The sequence below is a fragment of the Ranitomeya variabilis genome, chromosome 1, assembly GCF_051348905.1.
Source record: "Ranitomeya variabilis isolate aRanVar5 chromosome 1, aRanVar5.hap1, whole genome shotgun sequence".
NCBI classification, from domain to species: Eukaryota; Metazoa; Chordata; class Amphibia; order Anura; family Dendrobatidae; genus Ranitomeya; species Ranitomeya variabilis.
In genome coordinates, this window is record NC_135232.1 from 899,687,091 (window position 1) to 899,708,730 (window position 21,640).

At 41.0% G+C, this 21,640-nt stretch overlaps 1 protein-coding gene across 3 annotated transcripts in view; it reads right to left on the minus strand.

The window, feature by feature from the left end:
* The window catches only part of ANK2 (ankyrin 2), a 648,838-nt gene that overhangs the window by 19,193 nt on the left and 608,005 nt on the right, over positions 1 to 21,640 (minus strand). The window contains exons 43-48 of one of the 3 annotated variants that reach the window (XM_077278806.1): positions 19,084 to 19,330; positions 18,434 to 18,737; positions 12,989 to 13,081; positions 12,448 to 12,531; positions 8,228 to 8,392; positions 1,907 to 2,083 (exon numbers count right to left, since the gene is read on the minus strand). In XM_077278806.1, coding sequence (XP_077134921.1) covers positions 1,907 to 2,083; positions 8,228 to 8,392; positions 12,448 to 12,531; positions 12,989 to 13,081; positions 18,434 to 18,737; positions 19,084 to 19,330 — 1,070 coding nt within the window. The remainder of the gene's footprint in view (positions 1 to 1,906; positions 2,084 to 8,227; positions 8,393 to 12,447; positions 12,532 to 12,988; positions 13,082 to 18,433; positions 18,738 to 19,083; positions 19,331 to 21,640) is intronic. The other 2 variants (XM_077278815.1, XM_077278822.1) reach the window with 2 other exon arrangements.

A 21,640-nucleotide genomic window follows, 5' to 3' on the forward strand; every position in this document is an offset into this window, starting at 1 on the left:
CGGTCTTTTTTGGATGGTCAGATTGTGTGGTCCACTTGATTTTGAATTGCCTTCTGTATTTCTTTTTGTATCTATCTACCTATCTTTTCTTTATGATATTTACTTAGCGTATATACTTGTGTATAAGCTAAGCTGAGTTTTTCAGCACATTTTTTTGTGCTGAAAACGCCCCCTCGGCTTATACACGAGTCATTGTCTCAGAAAGACGGCGGGGGGAGGGGGAGCAGCGGGTCACAGAGGCAGGAGCCGGCGGCTGTGGCTAAAGCCTGTGCCGCTGCTAAAGAGAGGTGGATATTCATTTCTCTTATAGTGCACACAGTGCACAGCTGCAGCCGCCGGCTTCCAGAAGACAACCTACTCACCCTCAAGAGTTGCTCTTCCTGTGCTGAGCGATCACGTAGCACCGCTCATTAAGGTAATGAATATGCAGGCATCTCCACGCCCATAGGCATGGAGGGAATATTCATTACCTTAGTGAGTGGTGCCATGTGATCGCTCAGCACAGGAAGAGCAACTGGAAGCTGGCACCAACGGGATGCTGCGAGGGCACGCTGGAGGGTGAGTAGGAGGTCATTTTTTCTTTTTTTATAATATGAAGCATGCATACAAGGATGGGAGGGGGGGAGCCACACATACAAGGATGGGAGGGGGGAGCCACACATACCAGGACAGGATATGGGAGCCACACATACCAGGACAGGGACGGGGGAGCCACGCATAACAGGACAACGACGGGGGGAACCACGCATATCAGGACAGGACGTGGGAGCCACACATACCAGGACAGTGACGGGGGGAGCCACGCATACCAGGACAGGGACAAGGGGACAATGCATACCTGGCTTATACTCGAGCCAATAAGCTTACCCAGTTTTCCGTGGCAAAATTAGGTGCCTCGGCTTATAGTCGGGTCGGCTTATACTCGAGTATATACGGTATTTGTCCATCTATAATTCAAGGAAAATAAGGCAGTGAACTCTGAGGTATGATTGTATGATTCCATAGTTCTCTGGTTAATTGTCTTAAGGCATGCACTCGCATTGCTTTATACCAGTGCTGCTTAATTATTATGTGATTATCTATCTATCTACTGTATATATCTATCTATATATATATATATATCCATCTTTCCATCTCTGTGTTTATGTGGTTTAAAAACAAGTTCCACCAAATTATGCGGCTGACAGGTTTCTGCCTGGATTCCCTAGCTTCCCAATGTTCTTCTACACATCCCTGGAGGACCATAATTGTGTAATATAATGTTCTAGATGTGTGCATTAGCTGAGAGATATTTGCATATACTAACATGTTTACAAACAGTGTATCCCTCTGGATGTTGTTAGATTAATTAACAGATTATAGACAAGGATTTACCATGTTTTTTCATCTCTTCAATCATCCAGTTTATTGAGGACACTGAATGATTTTGTGAGAGACAATGTTCATTGGGAATTGACTGAATGAAGTACAGGGCACTTAGGCAGTGTACGGAGATCTTTTATGTGGTTTGTTAGGCATAGAATTTCTCACTTTATAGTTTTTTTGGAGCATTTTGACAAGTTACGGTAAGATAACTTAGCTGGTTTTCCTGCATTCCTACAAAAAACACACAGCTAAAGTAGTGTGAAATCATATAGGGAGACTCATTGAAGATGAAGCTATGTCAAAGTGCTGTGCCACTGATAAGTGAATAGCAACTATACGTCATTGCTCCTGTTGTCTTTTGTATCAGTTGTAATAAATTTCCACCAAGAAGTTATGACTCGGGACTGCTATATCAATAATTGATTTAGTGAAGTGTATAGACTACAAGTTGTAGCTTGTACAGAAGTAAAAACGTAGCAACAAAAGCTATTCTACATTATATGGTGACCTCTGGCCAAATCCTCCGCTGCCACCTCATTACCTGCTCAAAGTCATCCTTGGCTGATGGCAAATCAGATGCTAAACTAGAGTCTCCAATACATTTCTCTGTCCTTTCACCATGGACCAGGGTGGTCTTCACAACTTTGCTGACCTTACGTCCTTCCACAGGTTCAACTTCAAAGTCTGATGACATAACTCTTGGCTCAGTGAATGAGATCTGGTGACACAATTGTATTTTTTTTATTCTTAGTGAATCTACTTGTTCTGCCCTGGACAGATATGCCTTTACCTTTAACAAGACATACAAACTACTGTATCTCAGAAAAACACAAGAATGACATACGATGCACTAATAGACAGTAATGTGATAAGATCTATTACATTTGCACTAAAGGGTTTTATCAGGACTTTGATATAGAAGTCATATGCTTTAGGTAGGTAATCAACATCAGATTGTGGGGGTCCACCACTCCCACCGATTAGGTAGCTATCACCATGTAGTGTGATCACCAGAAGCACACAGTGGACGAGCCTGAACACCACAGCTCTATGCACTGTGCAGTGGCCGTTCTCGGCCACTACTGGGTCTCTGCTCCCATTTTCAGCAACACAATAGTTGGTGCAAAATGATAACTACCTTCCATGCCTTTCTATTTTCTCATCCATCATTATCTATATATTTTACTGTCCACTAGTTGGGACCATGAACTAATGGCACTGTATTACCTCTGTATCATTATAGCAAATTTTCATGAGGCAATTAACAAGATAGAGGAATTTTATTGCGTGCGCAAGGACTAAATGTAACTTAACTGGTTTAATAGGCATTAATAAGGCAGGATTCAAGTAAGCATATTATATGAACTTTTCTACTGATTTGCAAGCTTCTTCATGCTCATTCATATGTATAATTATTTAAAAATTATTTTCAGATTCCTTCCCATTTAGTCTATATGTTGATTATATGATTTAGCGCAAACGTTCAAATGTACAACATTATTTGGAATTCTAAGTATTAAAGGGAATGGATTTCCAGAAAAAAAACTCGTGTTTAACCCCTTCACCCCGAAGCCTGTTTTCACCTTCTTGACCAGGCCAATTTTTACAATTCTGCGCACTGTCACTTTATGAGGTAATAACTGGAATGCTTCAATGGATCCTGGTGATTCTGAGTTTATTTTCTCGTGACACATTGTACTTAATGATAGTGGTACAATTTCTTTGATATGACTTGCGTTTATTAGTGAAAAAAAATGGAAATTTGGCAAAAATTTTGAAAAATTTCCAATTTTCAAACTTTTTATTTTTTTGCCGTTAAATAAGAGAGATATGTCACACAAAATAGTTAATCAATAGCATTTCCCACATGTCTACTTTACATCAGAACAATTTTTGTAACATGTTTTTCTTTTGTTAAGAAGTTATAAGGGTTAAACGTTGACCGTTTCTCATTTTTACAACAAAATTTGCAAAACCATTTTTTTGGGGGACCACCTCACATTTGAAGTGACTTTGAGGGCCCTAAATGACAGAAAACACCAAAAATGACACCATTCTAAAAACTGCACCCCTCAAGGTACTCAAAACCACATTCAAGAGGTTTATTAACCCTTCAGGTGCTTCATAGAAATTAATGGAATGTGGAAGGAAACAATAAAAATTTACTTTTCTTAAACAAAAATTTGGCTTTAAGACCTATTTTTTTTTTAACTTTCACAAGGGTAACAGGAGAAAATGGACCATACAATTTGTTGCGCAATTTCTCCTGAACATGCCAATACCACATATGTGGAGAAAAATCACTGTTTGGGCACACGACAGAGCTTGGAAGGGAAGGAGCGCCATTTCACTTTTTGAATGTAAAATTTGCTGGCATAATTAGCGGACGCCATGTTATGTTTGGAGAGCCCCTGATGTTACTAAACAGTGAAAAACTCCAACAAGTGACCTCGTTTTGGAAACTAGACCTCTTTTTGAACTTATGTAGAGGGGTATTGAGCACCTTGAACCCCCAGGTGCTTCATAGAAGTTTCTAACGTTAAGTTGTAAAAATAAAAAAAAATAACTTTTCCCACAAAAATCTTTTTTAGCTCCAAATTTTGTGTTTTCACAAGGGTAACAGGAGAAAATGGACCCCAAAATGTGTTGGGCAATTTCTCCTGAGTAGTTCAATACCCCATATGTAGTTGAAAACTACTTTTGAGGCACAGTGCAAAGCTCAAAAAGGAAGTAGCACCATATTACAGTGCAAATTTTGCTGCACTTGTTTGAGGGTGCCATGTTACATTGGCAGAGCCCCTGAGCCCCAGAACAGCAGAAGTTTTAAGTGACCGCATTTTACCAAATAAACCTCTCAATGAATTTATCTGGGGGTGCAGTGATTATATTGACACCACAGATGTGTCACAGACTTTTATATCCTTGGGCAGTGAAGAAAAAATACTTTACACTTTTACCACCAATATTGTGTGTTAGCCCCAAGTTTTACATTTTCACATTGGGAAATGGGTAAAAATCACACCGAGATGTTTCAACAATTTCTGCTGAATGTAGAAATACCCCATATGTGGATGTACAGTACTAGTTAGCCATACGTAGAGACTCGGGAGGGACGGAACGCTATTTGCCTTCTGGAATGCAGATTTTCCTAGAATAGTTTGCGGATTCCATGTAAACAGCCCATAAGTGCTAGAAAAGCAGAATTCCCCCTCAAGGAAATTACAACGCTTTGGGAATTTATCTACAGATGTAGTGACGATTTTGAGTTCATGAGTGTTTTCCGGAAACAAGCAGCAGTGGATGTTGCGGAGCGAAAATTGTAAACTGTCATTGTAGTGACCAATACGCTGTAGTGACCAGTACATTATGCCCAGCTCATGGTTCTGGAGACACGCACCTGTAAATTAGGAGGGCTCTCATCACTACAGAAATGCCAAACATCTGGGCGTTAAATGTGGTTTAGACACACTGGGGCTCAGAAGGGAGGGGGCATTTGGATTTGGGAGCGGAGAATTTACTGAATTTCTTTTGGGGGTTGAGGAGCCATTTGCTTTTCCAGAGACTTTGTGCTACCAGTAAGGTGGAAGCCCCTATATTTCCGTTAACAGATAACGGACCTGAGTGACGGCTTGCTTTTTTGTGGATTCAGTTGAAGCTTTTATTGGTAACATTTTACATAACATTTATAATCACATTTATCCGATGCTCCTTGCTGAACATTTAGATTGAGATTTCCATCTAAATCTCTGTGTGACATGACAAATGAAACCCCCAATGGATCCATTCACTATAATGATGCAGCAGAGTTACTCTGGACTCGTTTGGCCTCTGTTCAGTGTTGTCCTTTTCAGAAGTGCACAAAACTGTGGCCAACGGCACTTTTATGCAATCCTAAAAAGACGAACACCGCCGAATCACAGGTCCTATGGCATCCACAGTGCCTCAATCTGCCTCATTACAGGGAATCTTCCGCTGGGTACCGTCTGAATCACATATTTCAGAGGTTTACACGGAAATCCCTATGTAAGCGCTCAGCGTAGAGCGCAGGATAAATGTGTGCCAAGCCATACTGCGATCTTTGGGAGGCAGAATGAAAAAATCAACAGCATGTGAAGAATTGGTTCTATTTATTTTTTACGCCGTTCCTCGTGATTAGACGACTTTATTCTTCGGGTCCATGCGATTACATAGATACCAGATTTATATCGGGTTTTTATGTTTGGCTACGGTCACACACTAAAGAGATGCTTTTTAATTGCGAAAACTAGTTTTTGCAATAAAATATATTTCGGCCGACAGAGTCATCATGTGAGGGCTTGTTTTTTGCAGGACGAGCTGACGTTTTTATTGGTACCACTTTCGGGCACATGACATTTTTTAATTGCTTTCTATTCCGATTTTTGGGAGACAGAATGAACAAACACCAACAATTCAGGAATCGCTTTTTGTTTTTTTATACCATTCCGCGTATGGTAAAATTGGTAAGGGAGCTTTATTCTTTGGGTCAGTACGATTACAGCGATACCTAATTTCTATCTTTTTTTGTGTTTTGAAGCTTTTACACAATAAAAACTATTTTATAGAAAAATAATTATTCTGAGAGCTATAAACTTTTTTATTTTTCTGCTGATGAGCTCTATGGTGGCTTGTTTTTTGTGGGACGTGATGACGTTTTCAGCTGAACTATTTTTATTTACTTTCATCTTTTTGATCGTGTTTTATTGCATCTTTTTGTTCGGCTGTATGATGTTAAAGCATTGTTTTTTGCCTTTTTTTATTTAATTTTTTTACAGTGTTCACTGAAGGGGTTAACTAGTGGGACAGGTTTATAACAGTGGGTTGTTACGGACGCGGCGATACCAAATATGTGTACTTTTATTGTTTATTTTTTATTTTAAAAAATTATTGGAAAAACATAATTTTTTTGTTCTTTATTTGGGGATTTTTAAAAAATATTTTTACACTTTTCAATATTTTTTTAAAACTTTTTTCATTGTCCCAAGATGGGACATTACTCGCTTAATCACTGATCTGATGCTCTGCAATGCTTCTGCTCTGCAAAGTATCACATCGGCATCTGACAGGCAGGGAAGGAGGTGTCTCAGGTCCTGCTCTGCAGGCACTGCAAAGCCACCTTCCCTGAAGGACCCTACGGCCTTCTTGAGGCCGGGGGGTCTCCATGGAAACCATCAGGACAACGTGATCGCATCGCGTTGTCCTAATGGAAGAGCGCCTGGAGCCCATTCCCTGTGCGATGCTCCTCTATGTCGCTGTCACTACTGACAGCGGCATCAGAGGTGTTAAATAGCGGCATCAGAGGTGTTAAATGCCCGCAATCGGTGCTAGCACCAATCGTGGGAGTTGCTGCAGGGTGTCAGCTCTCACACAGATATCATATGGGGAAAAAAAAACTTTACAGACATACAAAAAAAAATTAATTTAACAAAAAAAGCTAATTTAAACAATAGGTCATTTTCTGATCACACAGATTTTTAAAGAATGTAGTAATCTAGTAAAATTTAATAAATATTCTTTACCAATTATTAGTGATCTATAAAGAATGTTTTCATATAGACATAGCTGCCAAGCAAAAAGCAGAAAAGCTATTAGACTCATAAGTCTCAAGTAAAAAGAGGATTAATGCGGTTTTAAAGGCTCATTATAAAGTTCGGCAACCGACTAGCTTCTCATCTGCTTCTCTCAATGTCCAATGAAGCTCGTTGGAATGTGACTGCAAGTTTGAAAATCACCCGTTTGAGCTAGAATAGAGGGAAATCCTGACAGTGTGCATATTGCATATAGAATTCAACTATTTGGAGTAACAGAGTGACTACATAAATGTATTTTGAGCCCAGAAAACCCTTAAATAAATAAACCTGTAATATACAGCATATATACACAGTTCCCCCTGCTCTACAACAGTCTTCTTTTACTGATAAAATTACAATATTTTTATATTACATAAAGTGAACTGGGCATGTTGTACATGTAGTGGACAGCACGGTATAGATAAAGCTGAGCAGAATTCTATATAGGTTTGTTGGAAAAGATTCAGTAAACTTTGTATGATATTCATTGATATGCCTGGTGTTTGTATACATACGAGTCCAGTGGGTGCTTTCCTAAGGCCGGGGTCACACTACAACGTAATACTGACGAGTGCTAAGTGATAAAAAAAAATCGTATAGCACTCGGACCAGTATTCTTCTATGGGGCAGCTCACATAACCTTTTTTTTCCTCGGCCGTTTTCAGTGTGCGAGTGAAATTGCAGCATGCTGTGATTGTCACCGACACTCGGCCGAGTCTCTGCTCACTCGCACCCATATAAGCCTATGAGTGCGAGTGAGACAGCGCACACCACTGGGATATCATCCGAGTGATGTGCGTTATACGCTGACCCCGGCAATGGAGGAGATGGAGAAATTCATTTCTCCGCCTCCTCCGCAGCTGTGCTCCGATCCGCTCTGTGTGAGAGGCTCGGAGCACAGACGCATGACACTCGGCTCCCGCTCGCAGCAGAGCAGGAGCTGAGGGTCATTAGCATATCGCATCCGATGCTCTCGCATTGGGTGCAATACGCTAGTGTGACCCCGGCCTAACTCAGTGACTGACAGCTATCTCTGCATGCACAGTCCTATAGGGAAGACTGGTAAGACTGTCACTACACCCATATACATAAAAACACTAGGGATTTCAAGGAATAAAATGCAAGTTTTACTGAAACCTTTCAATTTGAGAAGCTCCTCCTGCTCTACAACATCATGTCTGCAGATCACATACTATTTTCAACATGGTAGGTTCGTTTAAAATATGCATTATTATTCATTTTCTTTACAAATCACGTTATTTAGTTGTGCTCACCTCGGACTGCTTGCTGACACTTTTGAGTACGGTGCGTTTCATAACTTTAGATACAGAGTCTCCATCTTCTATAGTCAATGGTTCTTGGGATCCCCCCTGTGCCACAACTTCTTCTTTTTCTGTTCCATCAGGCAACACAAATCTTCTAATAATTTTCCTTGTGACCTGGAGTGATAAAACGAAAAGTAATTTTTACTTACATGCACAACAGTAAATACTGGGATATGTAAAGTCTAGAGCAGGGCTTCTTAAACTTTTTCTGCTGGGACCTCATCACACAGGCCAAGATAACAGGTGGGCGTCAATGGATAAACCAAGATGATGTAGGTACCTCGCTGCTAGGATCCCAGGACTAGGCCAAAAAATGTCAAAGAATGGGGCTCTGAGTCACAGGAATAAAGCTTAGCAGAACCTGTGTACCTAATGTTAAAGATAGGTACGCAGGCCGCATGCAAAAGTAGGCGGAGCTAAAGGCAGAGGTGCGGCTGAGGGCGGGGCTTCACGGAGGAAGTCTGCAGCTCCTCAAAACACTAATGCGAAATCGGCCTAAGAGACTATAAAGTTGCCGTTCCTGGCTGTCTTCTCTCCACACAGCTCTAGTTGTGGAGAGAAGGTCTCTCATGATATAGGAAGGCACCTATCAATCACCTGGAGCAGTGCTGGTAAAAGCTGTCCAGGTGCAGCACCGGACTAATCCGATATCTCCCTGTGGTCCCCATACGGATCTTCAAACCAAGTTTTCTCTGAAACGCTGCGGCATTTGGTGCCCGTGGTTTAGGCAGCATGAATTAACTGACAGGTTCTGTTTAAGGCGACTTTCACACATCCGGTTTTCTTCTTCAGGCATAATCCGGCTATTTTAAAAAAAAAAAAAAAACGGATCCGGTGCAAATAGTGAAAAACTGATGCACCGGATCTGTTTTTTTGCTGGATCCATTTTTGTTTACCGGGCCTATATTTTGGACTTCCTGTTCGGGGGAAAAGGAGGAGGGAGGGAGAGAGAGATTGATTCATCATTTCACATCTCAGTTTCATACGTTTCTCGCCGGATCAGTCGCTGGGCGTTCTTTCGCCAGACAGAAAAAACGTTCCTCTGTACGTGTTCTCCGCCCGCCGGAAACAGTTTTTTTGACGGATCCGGCAAAAAACAGATGAAACGTGTGGCCATCAGGCACAATCCGGCGCTAATACAACTCTATAAGAAAAAAAAACCGAATCCGGCAGAAAAAAAACGGATCCATTTTTTTGAAAACTCGCTGGATTGTGCCTGACGGCAAAAACCTGATGTGTGAAAGTAGCCTAATCTTGCAGAGAACACAGGGTAATTTCCTCTTGATGCCTTCCATTTTTGAATTTCATAAAATTGAGAGAAGGGTTTAACAATTGTGCCTGGCTTGTTATCCCTGTTCTCCTAGCAGACACCACAAGGAAAAGGGGATTTTTCTGTACATATCTGCCTAACAGACATTAATTTTAAAAAAATGTAATGGGGAGATTTAAATGGGGTAATAAATTATTTCAACAATACATATAAAACCAATTGTTGCGAGAGCATCCACTGAGATTCAGAAAGAAGCTGCACAGCGAACCTGAGGCAGGCAGATGATCTCACTACAATTGGTTTTATGAATATTGGTCAAATAATAAATAGTGTAAAATGAAATATTTTGGAGATAATTGGAACCCATGGAGCATCACTATTCTGGGATGTGCTTGCTTTCCCTTTCAGGGCAAGGAAGGAGAGAGCAAGAAGTGAACACAAAGTGCTGGTGGAAGAGTTGAAGCGATCACACCTGCGCTGGCACTCTGGCGGGAGTGGGAATAAAACTGTTGTCATGTGCTTCTTTTTTTTTTGTTGACGGGGAGCAAAACAGAGGATTGAACCGTCCAGCCTCAAGCATGTTCCTGCTTGCAGAACTTTGTAGATTTTTTTAGGATTTGGATGATGTGATGTGGATATGTGGATGTTATCGAGTTCTTAGTAAACTTATTTGTATTTTATTTAAAAAGGATAGTGTACCGTATTTTTCAGAATATAAGACACTCTTTTTTATTCCAAACATTTGGAGGAAAATGGGGGTGAATCTTATAGTCCGGATGTACCTGCTGTGGCTTTGGATGGGGAGGTGGGTGAGCGAAGGAGCAGTGGGTGAAAGGAGGCAGAAGCCGGCTGCTGCAGCTAACACTTAAGCCCGATGCTAAAGAGAAATGATTATTCACTGCTCTCCACGTCCATGGGAATGGAGATCAGTGAATATTAATTTCTCTTTAATAGCGGACACACTGTTAGCAGCAGCTGCCTGCTTCCTGCAGCGGCTGAGCTCTGAAGTGTGCCTGCTATTCAAGGGAATGAATATTCACTGCTCTTCATTCCCATGGGCATGGAGGGCAGTGAATATTCATTGATCTTTAACAGCAGGCATAGTAGTCGCAGCCTCGAGCTTCCGGCAGCTGCCAGGCGATCACGTGTGCCAGCTTTTAAAGAGAATGAATATTCACTTCTCTCCATGCCCATGGGAGTGGAGAACAGGGAATATTCGTTCCCTTTAGTAGCAGGCACAAGTGATTGCCCGGCCACTGCAGGAATTCTGCAGCTGAGGTTACTGTGCCAGTTATTAAAGATGCTGAATATTCACTGCTCCGCAAGTCCATAGTCCCGGCGTGGGGACCAGTGAGTATTCCAGCAGCTGTCCTCTGCTTGCAAGCAGCGCATGATGTCACTGACATGCGCTGCTAACAAGCATAAATCAGCCGACGGCATCAGAACAGTATGGCTACTTTCACACTATCATCGTACAACTAATTGCGTCGTTGCGACTTACAGACACAAGAAGTGAAAGCGCCGCACAACGGGGGCAGCGGATGCTGTTTTTCAACGTATCCGCTTCCCCATTGTGAGGTGCGGGGAGGCGGGGGCAGAGTTCCGCATGCGCGGCCGGAAAAGACTGGCACGACGCACCAAAAAACTTTACATGCAACGTTTTTTGGTGGCGACGGTCCGACGCAACCGTCGCACGACGGTTGCGACGTGTGGCAATGCGTCGCTAATGCATGTCTATGTAGAAAAAACGCATCCTGCAAGCACTTTTGCAGGATGCGTTTTTTCTACAAAACGACGCATAGCGACGTGAAGTGCACAATACTAGTGTGAAAGTAGCCTATGCTACGAGGGAGCGCAGGGAAGATGAGTAGAATGGTTTATGTTTTATGCTTTTTTGATGGAGACAATGCATACCAGGATAGGGATCAGGGGGGCATGAATACCAGGATAGGGATCCGGGGGGCATGCATTTCAGGATGAGGATGAAAGAACCATACATACCAGGACAGGGATGAGAGGACCATGCATGCCAGAACGGGAATGAGGTAACCATGCATACCAGAATGGCGAAGAAGGGGCCATGCATACCAGGATAGGGATGAGGGGGCCATGCATACCAGGACAGGGATGAGGGGGCCATGCATACCAGGATAGGGATGAGGGGGCCATGCATACCAGGATAGGGATGAGGGGGCCATGCATACCAGGATAGGGATGAGGGGGCCATGCATACCAGGATAGGGATGAGGGGGCCATGCATACCAGGATAGGGATGAGGGGGCCATGCATACCAGGATAGGGATGAGGAGGCCATGCATACCAAGAAGGGGATGAGGAGATAATGCATACCAGGATAGGAATGAGGGGGCCATACATACCAGGCTTATACTGGAGTCAACGAAAACCAAACAAGAGAAAGCCGAACATGTGATCATGACAATAAAGGGACAAGAAAGTATATAAAGATAAAATACCTTTATTAACAAAGTGGTAGAGGGTAACACCGCATACAACAGTATGCAGGAGTCAATAAGTTTTCCCAGGTTTTTGTGGTAAAATTAGATGCCTCGGCTTATATTCTGGTCGGCTTATACTCGAGTATATAAGGTATATATATATTTTTTACCAGGATAGGAATGAGCGGACCATGTATACCAGGATAGGTATGAGGGGGCCATATATACCAGGATAAAGGATTTTAATACAGAATTTACCACATTTTTGGCTTCAATTTTTTTTCTATTTTGCTCCTCTAAAATCTAGGTGCGTACTGTGGTCTGATGCATCTTATAGTCTGAAAATACGGTATGTCTTTTATAGCATTAACAGTACTGATTCAATAGTCCTAACAGCAGAAACTTTACAAATGCCTTTATTTCATATTACTGGCATATGATACCTTTTTTACGACAATATGGCCATGCTCATCTGTGTACTGCTCCTCTGTCACTGTTTCGGGTAGGATGTCTGCCATATTGTCCGACTAAAGAATAAAAAAGATCTGACATTCACCAAATTCATCCATTTTTTTAACCACATCCACATTAGTAGGTGCATGAAACACATTTTTTTTCTAAAATTAGCAATACAATTCTAAAAACAAATCTGAAAAAAAAAGTGTTAGGTTCATGCATGGGACCTTGGTCAAAAGTGCAGTAGTCGACCCTGCATTGCAGAAAGATCTATAATCAGGATTAGGTTGGTCTTCTATCTGAACTTTTGAAGGTGAGTTGAAGAAGCTAACAATCAACTTTCTCTACTGGTATTGGTGAGGGTGCTGCTTACTCACAGAACTCGGCATGCATTAGTTGGGAATCATGCAGACAGCCATGTTAATCAGTACGTAATTGCATTGCATGGCCATCAAGGACTCCTTGCAATTGTAACCAGGACTTAGTAACCACTGGCTGAGGGACGTGCAGGAGTTAAACGCTGTGTACCTGGATTATCACACGGCGACGTACGACCCTGGTAGTTACCATCTCGTCCTCATCAGAGTGGGTCTCTAGCTCACCTAGCTCCTTTGCTAGCTCCTGGTGGAGGCATGGAAGCGGTACTCTTTTACAATACTACATCTTAGGCTTCCATAAAGAGGACCTGTTTATCGCCAGGTCAAAAGAGTTAATGCTCTTATTTTATTCCCATTGCTCCCCTGAGTATTCAGTTTTCTGTTTTTTTCCTCTAAGTCTACAGATGCTTCCAGAGATATGGGCCTTTTAATAAAATGTCATTTTTGTGGTCTTCACCAAGGGGGTGTATCTCACAGGGTAATTAGGCAAATCAACATAAAGACACACCCCAGAGATTCCTGTGAACAATGGCCTGTTAGTAAACACCATAAAAATTAGCAATAAAAAATAAATAGGCCCATTAAAAAAGGCAAATTTAAAATAAATGGAATAATCAGGGGAGCAGTAGGAAAAAAAATAAGTGCAAAAACTGTCCAATTTTGACCCGGCGACAAGTTCTCTTTAAATTCTATGTAAAATTGTAATTTACCAACTAATAATAAATCAATGATGGGAAAAACACATTTTTGCCAATCGAAGGGTAAGGCAAACAATTATACCATTGTAATTACACACATACTGCACTTCTGTAATAGAAAAGGAATAGTGTGACCAGGCTAAAAGACAAGGAAACAAACCGTTGTGATAATGTAAAATATTTGCGGAAACTTGTTTCCATAATTCAAAATATGGAATTCAGGTAGAAGCTTAAAAACGTATTTCAAGCATTCTTCCAGAGTACTTCATTTATCGTTTGGTCATAAGTGTAAATATTACAAGGAATGATTTAGATAAACAAATTATCTTATTGTTAATTACCCCCTTCCCCACTAGCCGCTGCTGTATGTGACTGCGCACCCCTACCTCTCCACATACACTCTACAGAGAAGTTGGGGTCACAATGTTTGAGGAATGTGGAGGAAGCTTAGTAGTATACATCACCATATTCTTAAAACAAATGTAAAAAGTAAAAAAAGAAACCTTTTCATTTAAAAATTTACACGTATTCTACTTAAAAGACCACTTACGGTCAAAGAAAAATAAAGAATGTCAGATATTTTATGATATATTGATTACTTGGCGGTGAACAGTAGGTATACAAATGAATAGAAAATAAATGGTGACTTTGTTGTGAAAGTTTAACATATTTAGGACCAGGCCTAAGTGGAAATGATCCCTGGTCCAGATTTTGGCTATGTCTTCTAATGAAAATACTCACAATGAATCACTACATGAAGTTTCACTTTACCATTTTTTTTTTTTTTTTTTTTTAGAGTTAAGCAAATTGGTACTCAGGACCATGGTCCAGCAGCAGTATGTGGCTGCTGTACCAGAGCCTTGCAAAGCTCCTCCAACCTGCCGGCATCCCTATAGACTCTTCTGATTAGTAGACCTTGAACATCATCATTGTCGCGGCGTGATACAAACATTACATCACACCAGTTCTACTATTTAGAAGAGTCCACAGGGATGCCGACAGGTAGGAAGGAGGCTATCATTCAGAGGCCACAGACAACATATATAGATGCTAGATTTGGGTCCTGAGAATCTTTTTTGATCAACTCTAACTATTCCTTTAAAATGTTCCTTTTTTCTATAGTTGTTCTATTCAAAATGGACACACTTCCCACTAAAAAGATGTCTTCCAGAAGTATTGCTATGAACTATTTTAGGGTAGCATAAGGACAAATATTCTTTTTATATAGCATAACCATTCAATTCTACTGCCTACTAGCATACTACTGAACTTACATTAACAGTAGTAATTCTCACCTACTGATGACTACCTAAACAACATAATTGCTGAGAACTACAGAGCATAACAGGTTGACATCCTACAAAAGAGCAGAAGGGTATTGTCAATTTTGAAGGCTGCAAGTTCTTCCAAATGAACCAGAACCAATTTCCAGCAAAGCTGATTCTTCTTGAAGTGTATAAGAACTGCAATGAGTTTTAGAAGAATTTGTGCATCGGTCAACTATACAACGCACTTTGCACAAGGAGAAGCTGTATGGGAGAGTGATGCGAAAGAAGCCATTTCTGCAAGCACGCCACAAACAGTCGGCTGAGGTATGCAAAAGCACATTTGGAGAAGCCAATTTCTTTTTGGAAGAAGGTCCTGTGGACTGATGAAACCAAGATTGAGTTGTTTGGTCATGCAAAAAGGCGTTATTGCATGGCGGCAAAAAAACACAGTGCGTTGTATAGTTGACCGATGCACAGTGACACCATCTGCAGCAAGTTGATGCTGCAGCTCTCTGGAGGTGGTCTGAGGATTGTCCTTGACTGATCTCACCATTCTTCTTCTCTGCCTTTCTGATGTTTTTCTTGGCCTGCAACTTCTGGCCTTAACAAGAACTGTACCTGTGTTCTTCCATTTCCTTACTATGTTCCTCACAGTGGAAATTGACAGGTTAAATCTCTGAGACAGCTTTTTGTATCCTTCCCCTGAACAACTATGTTGAATAATCTTTGTTTTCAGATCATTTGACAGTTGTTTTGAGGAGCCCATGATGCCACTCTTCAGAGGAGATTCAAACAGGAGAACAACTTGCAAGTGGCCACTTTAAGTAGCTTTTCTCATGATTGCATACACCTGGCTATGAAGTTCAAAGCTCAATGAGGTTACAAAACCAAAAAAAGTGCTTTAGTAAGTCAGTAAAAAGTAGGTAGGAGTATTTAAAACAAGAAAATGATAAGGGTGCCCATACTTATGCACCTGTCAAATTTAGTTTGAATGCAGATTGCACATTTTCTGTTAGTACAATAAACCTCATTTCAAGGCAGAAACATTACTGTGTCCAACAGTTATTAGATATATGAAACTGAAATAGCTGTTGCAAAAAAAACAATTTTTATAAAACATTAAGCTTAAGATTAATAGGGGTGCCCAAACTTTTTCATATAACTATCTCCCTTCAAGGACCTGTCTGGCAGCCATCTTACAATGGTTATAGGAAGTGATTGATTGCAGTTGTTTATTCCAAAGGGTGTGCCACCAAATATTAAGTTTAGGGTGCCAACAATTTTGTCCTAACCTTTTAAGGGATTTTGTGTGAAATTATGTCCAATTTGCCTTTTTTTTTCTCAGTTTTTTTGTGTTGTTCCAAAACACGCAAAGGAAATAAACATGTGTATAACAAAACATGTGTAACTGCAATAATTTTCTGGGACAAATACTTAAAGGGAATCTGTCAACCCAAAAATTGTATGTGAGCTGCGGCCACCGGCATCAGGGGCTTATCTACAGCATTCTGTAATGCTGTAGATAAGCCCCCGATGTAACCTGAAAGGTAAGAAAAACAGGTTATATTATACTCACCCAGGGGCGGTCCCGGTTCGGGTCCGATGGGTGCCGCGGTCCGTGTCCGGCGCCTCCTAGCTTCATATGACGTCCTCTTCTTGTCTTCCTGCCGCGGCTCCGGCGCAGGTGTACTTTGGTTGCCCAAAGTACTGTAGTGCGCAGGCGCCGGACCTCTCTGACCTTTCCCGGTGCCTGCGCACTGCAGTACTTTGCTCTGCCCTCAACAGGGCAGACAAAGTACGTCTGCCTCGGAGCCGCGGCAGGAAGACAAGAAGAGGACGTCATCGTATGAAGATGGGAGGCGTCGGACCCAGACCGCGATGCCCATCGGACCCACACCGAACCGGGACCGCCCATGGGTGAGCATAATATAACCTGTTTTTCTTACCTTTCAGGTTACATCGGGGGCTTATCTACAGCATTACAGAATGCTGTAGATAAGCCCCTGATGCCGGTGGCCTTAGCTCATATACGATTTTTGGGGTGACAGATTCCCTTTAATTTTCTAGAACAATTTTAAGGGTGCCAACACTTTCAGCCATGACTGCATGACTGTAGATATAGAAATATATCTACAGTATATATGGAAATATATCTACAGTATATATGTATATAAATACACTGCAGCTCTAACAACAGCAAGTACATTTGATATGCATTACTGTTGTCCGATCGTTTACTAAAATGTTTTGTTAGTAATAATATCTGATCTAGACCTGAAGGTACGGAGTGACACATTCCTCAATATAATTAGTTTCTCTGTGAATAATATACATCCTGGGGCGTAAACAGAGCGTCTCGTGAAGACATGAATGCATATTGTGCAATACATCTTGTTCACGCTTTGAATATGTTACAGGCAATACTTCCACAGGCAATGTGAAGGTGGCAACTATATGTAGAATGTATATTATATACAGTATTACATTAATGCTAACAAGTTGGGCATTTATACATTTATAAATTCTGAAAAAATGTGACTAAGAGCAATCATGAGATTTTTCAGATGACTATAAATCCTGTCAGGTTAGAGGCAAGCACACAGCTACATTAAGGCTTCATGTTATGGCACCTGAAATCTATGGGTCCATATTGCACCTCTGTGTATGTTCCAATGTATTCTAAACTGTGAAGGCTTTCTCTTCCAGAAGCAGTGCCCGTGGCTCCATAATACAGGACTGTGCTATTGTTCAAGTAGAAAACTTATTTATATATACTGCAATAAAAGTGACTCTTTGAGGGGTAGCAGAAAGCAACTGACATACTGTAAAGACAATGCCACCCCCAATATTTTTCATACATTCGATATGAATGCTGTTTAAATAAAAAAAAAATTGCATCACAAAAAATATCATCCAAAATGTCTCACATGTACCGCTTTTTAAGGAAATAGCAAAAAAGGAAATCGTGAAAATTAAGGAGCTATTCGCATGTGGCAGATTAATTCTGGAAATATCTGTGCCCAAAAATCAGTTATATCAGACACGGAGCTCATTTTTCAGTCAAAGAAAAAAAAAATTGGCAACAAACCTGCCACGTGTGAATATGCCCTATGAACTTATTCATAAAAGACATATTTGTAGTGGATTTGCTGTCTGGAATATACAGGCAGCATTTTATAGTAATAGCACGGTTGATAGTAGATTTTATGAAATCTCTTCCAAGCACTGTGGAAAAAAAACACGCATAGTGTAAATTGATCAGCGGCAGATTTGATGGCTGAAGAAAGTCAATTCATACTGTGCGTATTTAAAGGATGATGGTGACAAATATCAGCATCATTTTCGTGCTAGTAAGCACATCAATATGGACACAATTTACTGTGAATAATGCCAATGTAGAATTTCGAAAGCAAAAATTCTAAAGCAAATACTTCACACGTGAACATACCCTAAGTGTATCAGCGGGTAGGCTTTCCTGCTTTTAGTACCAGAAACAAACCATTGACATAAAAGTGTCCAGATCAGTAGTGATAATCATTATGTGTATGGCCTCCTTAGGACACGAAAAGAGGAGACCTTGTTGTACAGGCCTCTGTGTTTGGATATCAGGCAGATCTTAGTAGAGCTTACCTTTTCAAATGAGCCAAGTGATCGGTATTCAGAGACTCGATCTAACTTGTCGGCTTGCTCTTCCGATGATTCCACGATGCAGAGGTCATTTTTATTTTCTCCATGCTCATCCTTCTCCAGAAGATCATCTGGTTCTTGAACAATAGGAGAATCACTATGCCGGTCAGACACAGGAGTCTCCAGAGAGGGCCTAACTAAATCTTTAGACACTCCAAGAGGAGACTCTGGCATTTCTTTACAATTCAGGGTGTCTTCAGCTTCACCAGTATCTGGCAGCTTCTTCTCTAGCTCAGGGGATGTAACACTAGAAGGAATAAGATAACACATCAAGACTTCTTTAATAGACTACAATTTCCTTCCTCAAGGCAGGACTACAAAAACCAGGGGTCTGGAGCAAAGGAGAAGCCCAGAAATTCAGATGTAAAAATATGAGCAATTAAAATAATATAATAGTGAATATGTTGCATGGATGCACAAAAAAGCTGGGATGAAATGAATGAGCTACCAGACAGCCTGGAGAAATCTATATAAATGTCAAATAAAGAATATAAAAGTAGCAGCCATTTATAATTGATTCATTAGCTACATCCTGACTAAAATAAAAAACTGTCAGATAGTTTTTTCCCATTTTCCAACTGATGAAAACTTACACATATTTTAGTTTAGAAGACAAGGATTCCTCTACTTTCTCTTTCTGTAGTTGACGAATTATTTCTGCAACAGACTTGTCATCGTCAGCCCTGCCTGAGCTTTCATGGAAGGATGAATAACTGATTGAAACGTCCTCCTCAGACACAAGGGGAGGATGTTCACCCTTCTCAACGCCTCGTGATTCTGAATGATCAATATTGATCTGCTTTTGAGGGCTGGAAAACTCATCCTGAAGAACTGAAAAGCCTGCGAATATAAATGAAGAATTCACTACAAGCAATTACTACTCCTGAAAGTAAAAGCCACAACACAGTGCAAGGAATATCAACTAACTAGAACATGTTAGTGCACAAAGATGCCGGTAGATTACTGACTTTCCATACAGTTGGTAATAGGTCAGTATTTGCCTATGCCTGAAACAGAGAGATTACATTACATAGTGAGTCCCAGTAAAGTAATTAGGCGAGTACATACATGTAAAAAAAAGACAATATTTAAACAGCCAGACAAAAATAAAATACTATTATTTACTAAGATTTACTAATATTTTCTTTCATATACGAAGCAACGTCAGCTATATTGGATAATGTGGAAACAGTGTGGCCAGAATACACCAATTGGATGATATGGCAACCTATGAAATATGCTGCGAGTTTTCTTGGATCCATACAGAATCCAAAAGAAGAAACCTCAATATGAGCACATGGAAGTATAGTAGGACTACATAAGACTTCTATGGGCACAGTATTAAAGTGCCTTCAAAACTCAGAGGTAGTACACAGTCGTGGTCAAAAGTATTGAGACTGATAGAAATTTTGGTTTTCACAAAGTTTGCCCATTCAGTATATTTAGATCTTTTTGTCACATGTCTTTGTAGTAACTGACGTCCAATTATCAGCACTTCATACGTTTTTATACTTTTAGTGACAAATATATTCAGTTTATGCAAAGACTCAATATTAGCAGGGTTGACGCTTATTTTTCAATACTTCTGCAATTCAATGCAACTTTGCTATGCTGGATATCATCTTCTGGGCCAAATCCTGACGGGTGACAACCCATTCTTGTCTAATCAAGTGCTTGGAGTTTATACCAATTTCTTTGTTTGTCCACCTGAGGATTGAACACAGGTTCTCAATGAGATGGAGATCTGGGGAGTTTCCTAACTACAGACCTAAAATTTCAAAACTTTGCTAATCGAGGCACTAAGTTATCACTTTTACCTTGTGACATGGTCTCCATCATTTAGGAAAGAGAATTGCTCATCACCAAATTATTCCTGGATTGTTCAGAGAAGTTACTCTTAGAGGCTATTAAGGCTACTTTCACATTTGCGTTTGGAGCCGCTGCGGACTTCCTCAGTGAAGCCCCGCCCTCCGCCGCTAGCTCCGCCTACTTCTGCATGCGGCCGGCATGCGACCTGGGTACCTATATTTAACATTAGGTACGCAGGTCGTGCCGCAGTATGCGGATGCTGCCGCATGCGTCGTTTTGACGATGCGGAGACCAGCGTAGGACGCAGCTCATAGCAATTTTTTTTTTTTTCCGCATCGTCAAAACGACGCATGCGGCAGCATCCGCATACTGCGGCACGACCTGCGTACCTAATGTTAAATATAGGTACCCAGGTCGCATGCCGGCCACATGCAGAAGTAGGCGGAGCTAGCGGCGGAGGGCGGGGCTTCACGGAGGAAGTCCACAGCCCTCCGCAGCGGCTCCAAACGCAAATGTGAAAGTAGCCTTAGATACCATTCTTTATTCATGGCAATGTTGTTAGGCAAAATTATGACTGTGCCTTTGGATGAAAAGCAATATGAATGCTGTCAGGATTCCTTAATGGATCCTTTTACACTGTGGTGTTTTTACACTGTGATGTTTGGTGTTTGTGTAAGTTCTATTATTGAAAACTGAAAATGAATTGATATTTGCATTGATAGATATGAAGAAATGGTCAATGTTGCCATTGATTCTATTACAAGAATGGGTTGTCGTTGACCCAGAAGGTGATATCCAGAAACTTGATGTATTTGTCTATGAAAGTTTACAACATATGAAATCCTTATAATTATAACCATAGAAACATCTGACTAAGGCCGGGTTCACATTAGCGTTCGGGGGCTTTGCGGAGGGCTGCGTACGTCCTCCGTTAAGCCCCGCCTACTTCCACATACTTCTGCATGTGTCATGCATACCTATCTTTAACATTCGGTACGCAGGACATGCAGATTTATGCATCGAAACATACATCCGCATACATCTGCATGTCCTGCGTACCCAATGTTAAAGATAGGTGCGCAAGATGCATGCAGAAGTAGGCGGGGCTTAACGGAGAACATACGCAGCCCTCCGCAAAGCCCCTGAACGCTAATGTGAACTTAGCCTAACAGATCTACAAACACTGAAACAGCAGATTTTTTTTTTAAACAAAAAAATTGTGTCAGTGTTTTGGCCACGATGTAGACTACATGGTAATATCCATACGCATTCAGATTCTCCATACTGAACGGTTTGTTAGAATGCCACCAATGAAAGATCATAACATTACAGCTCGCTCTA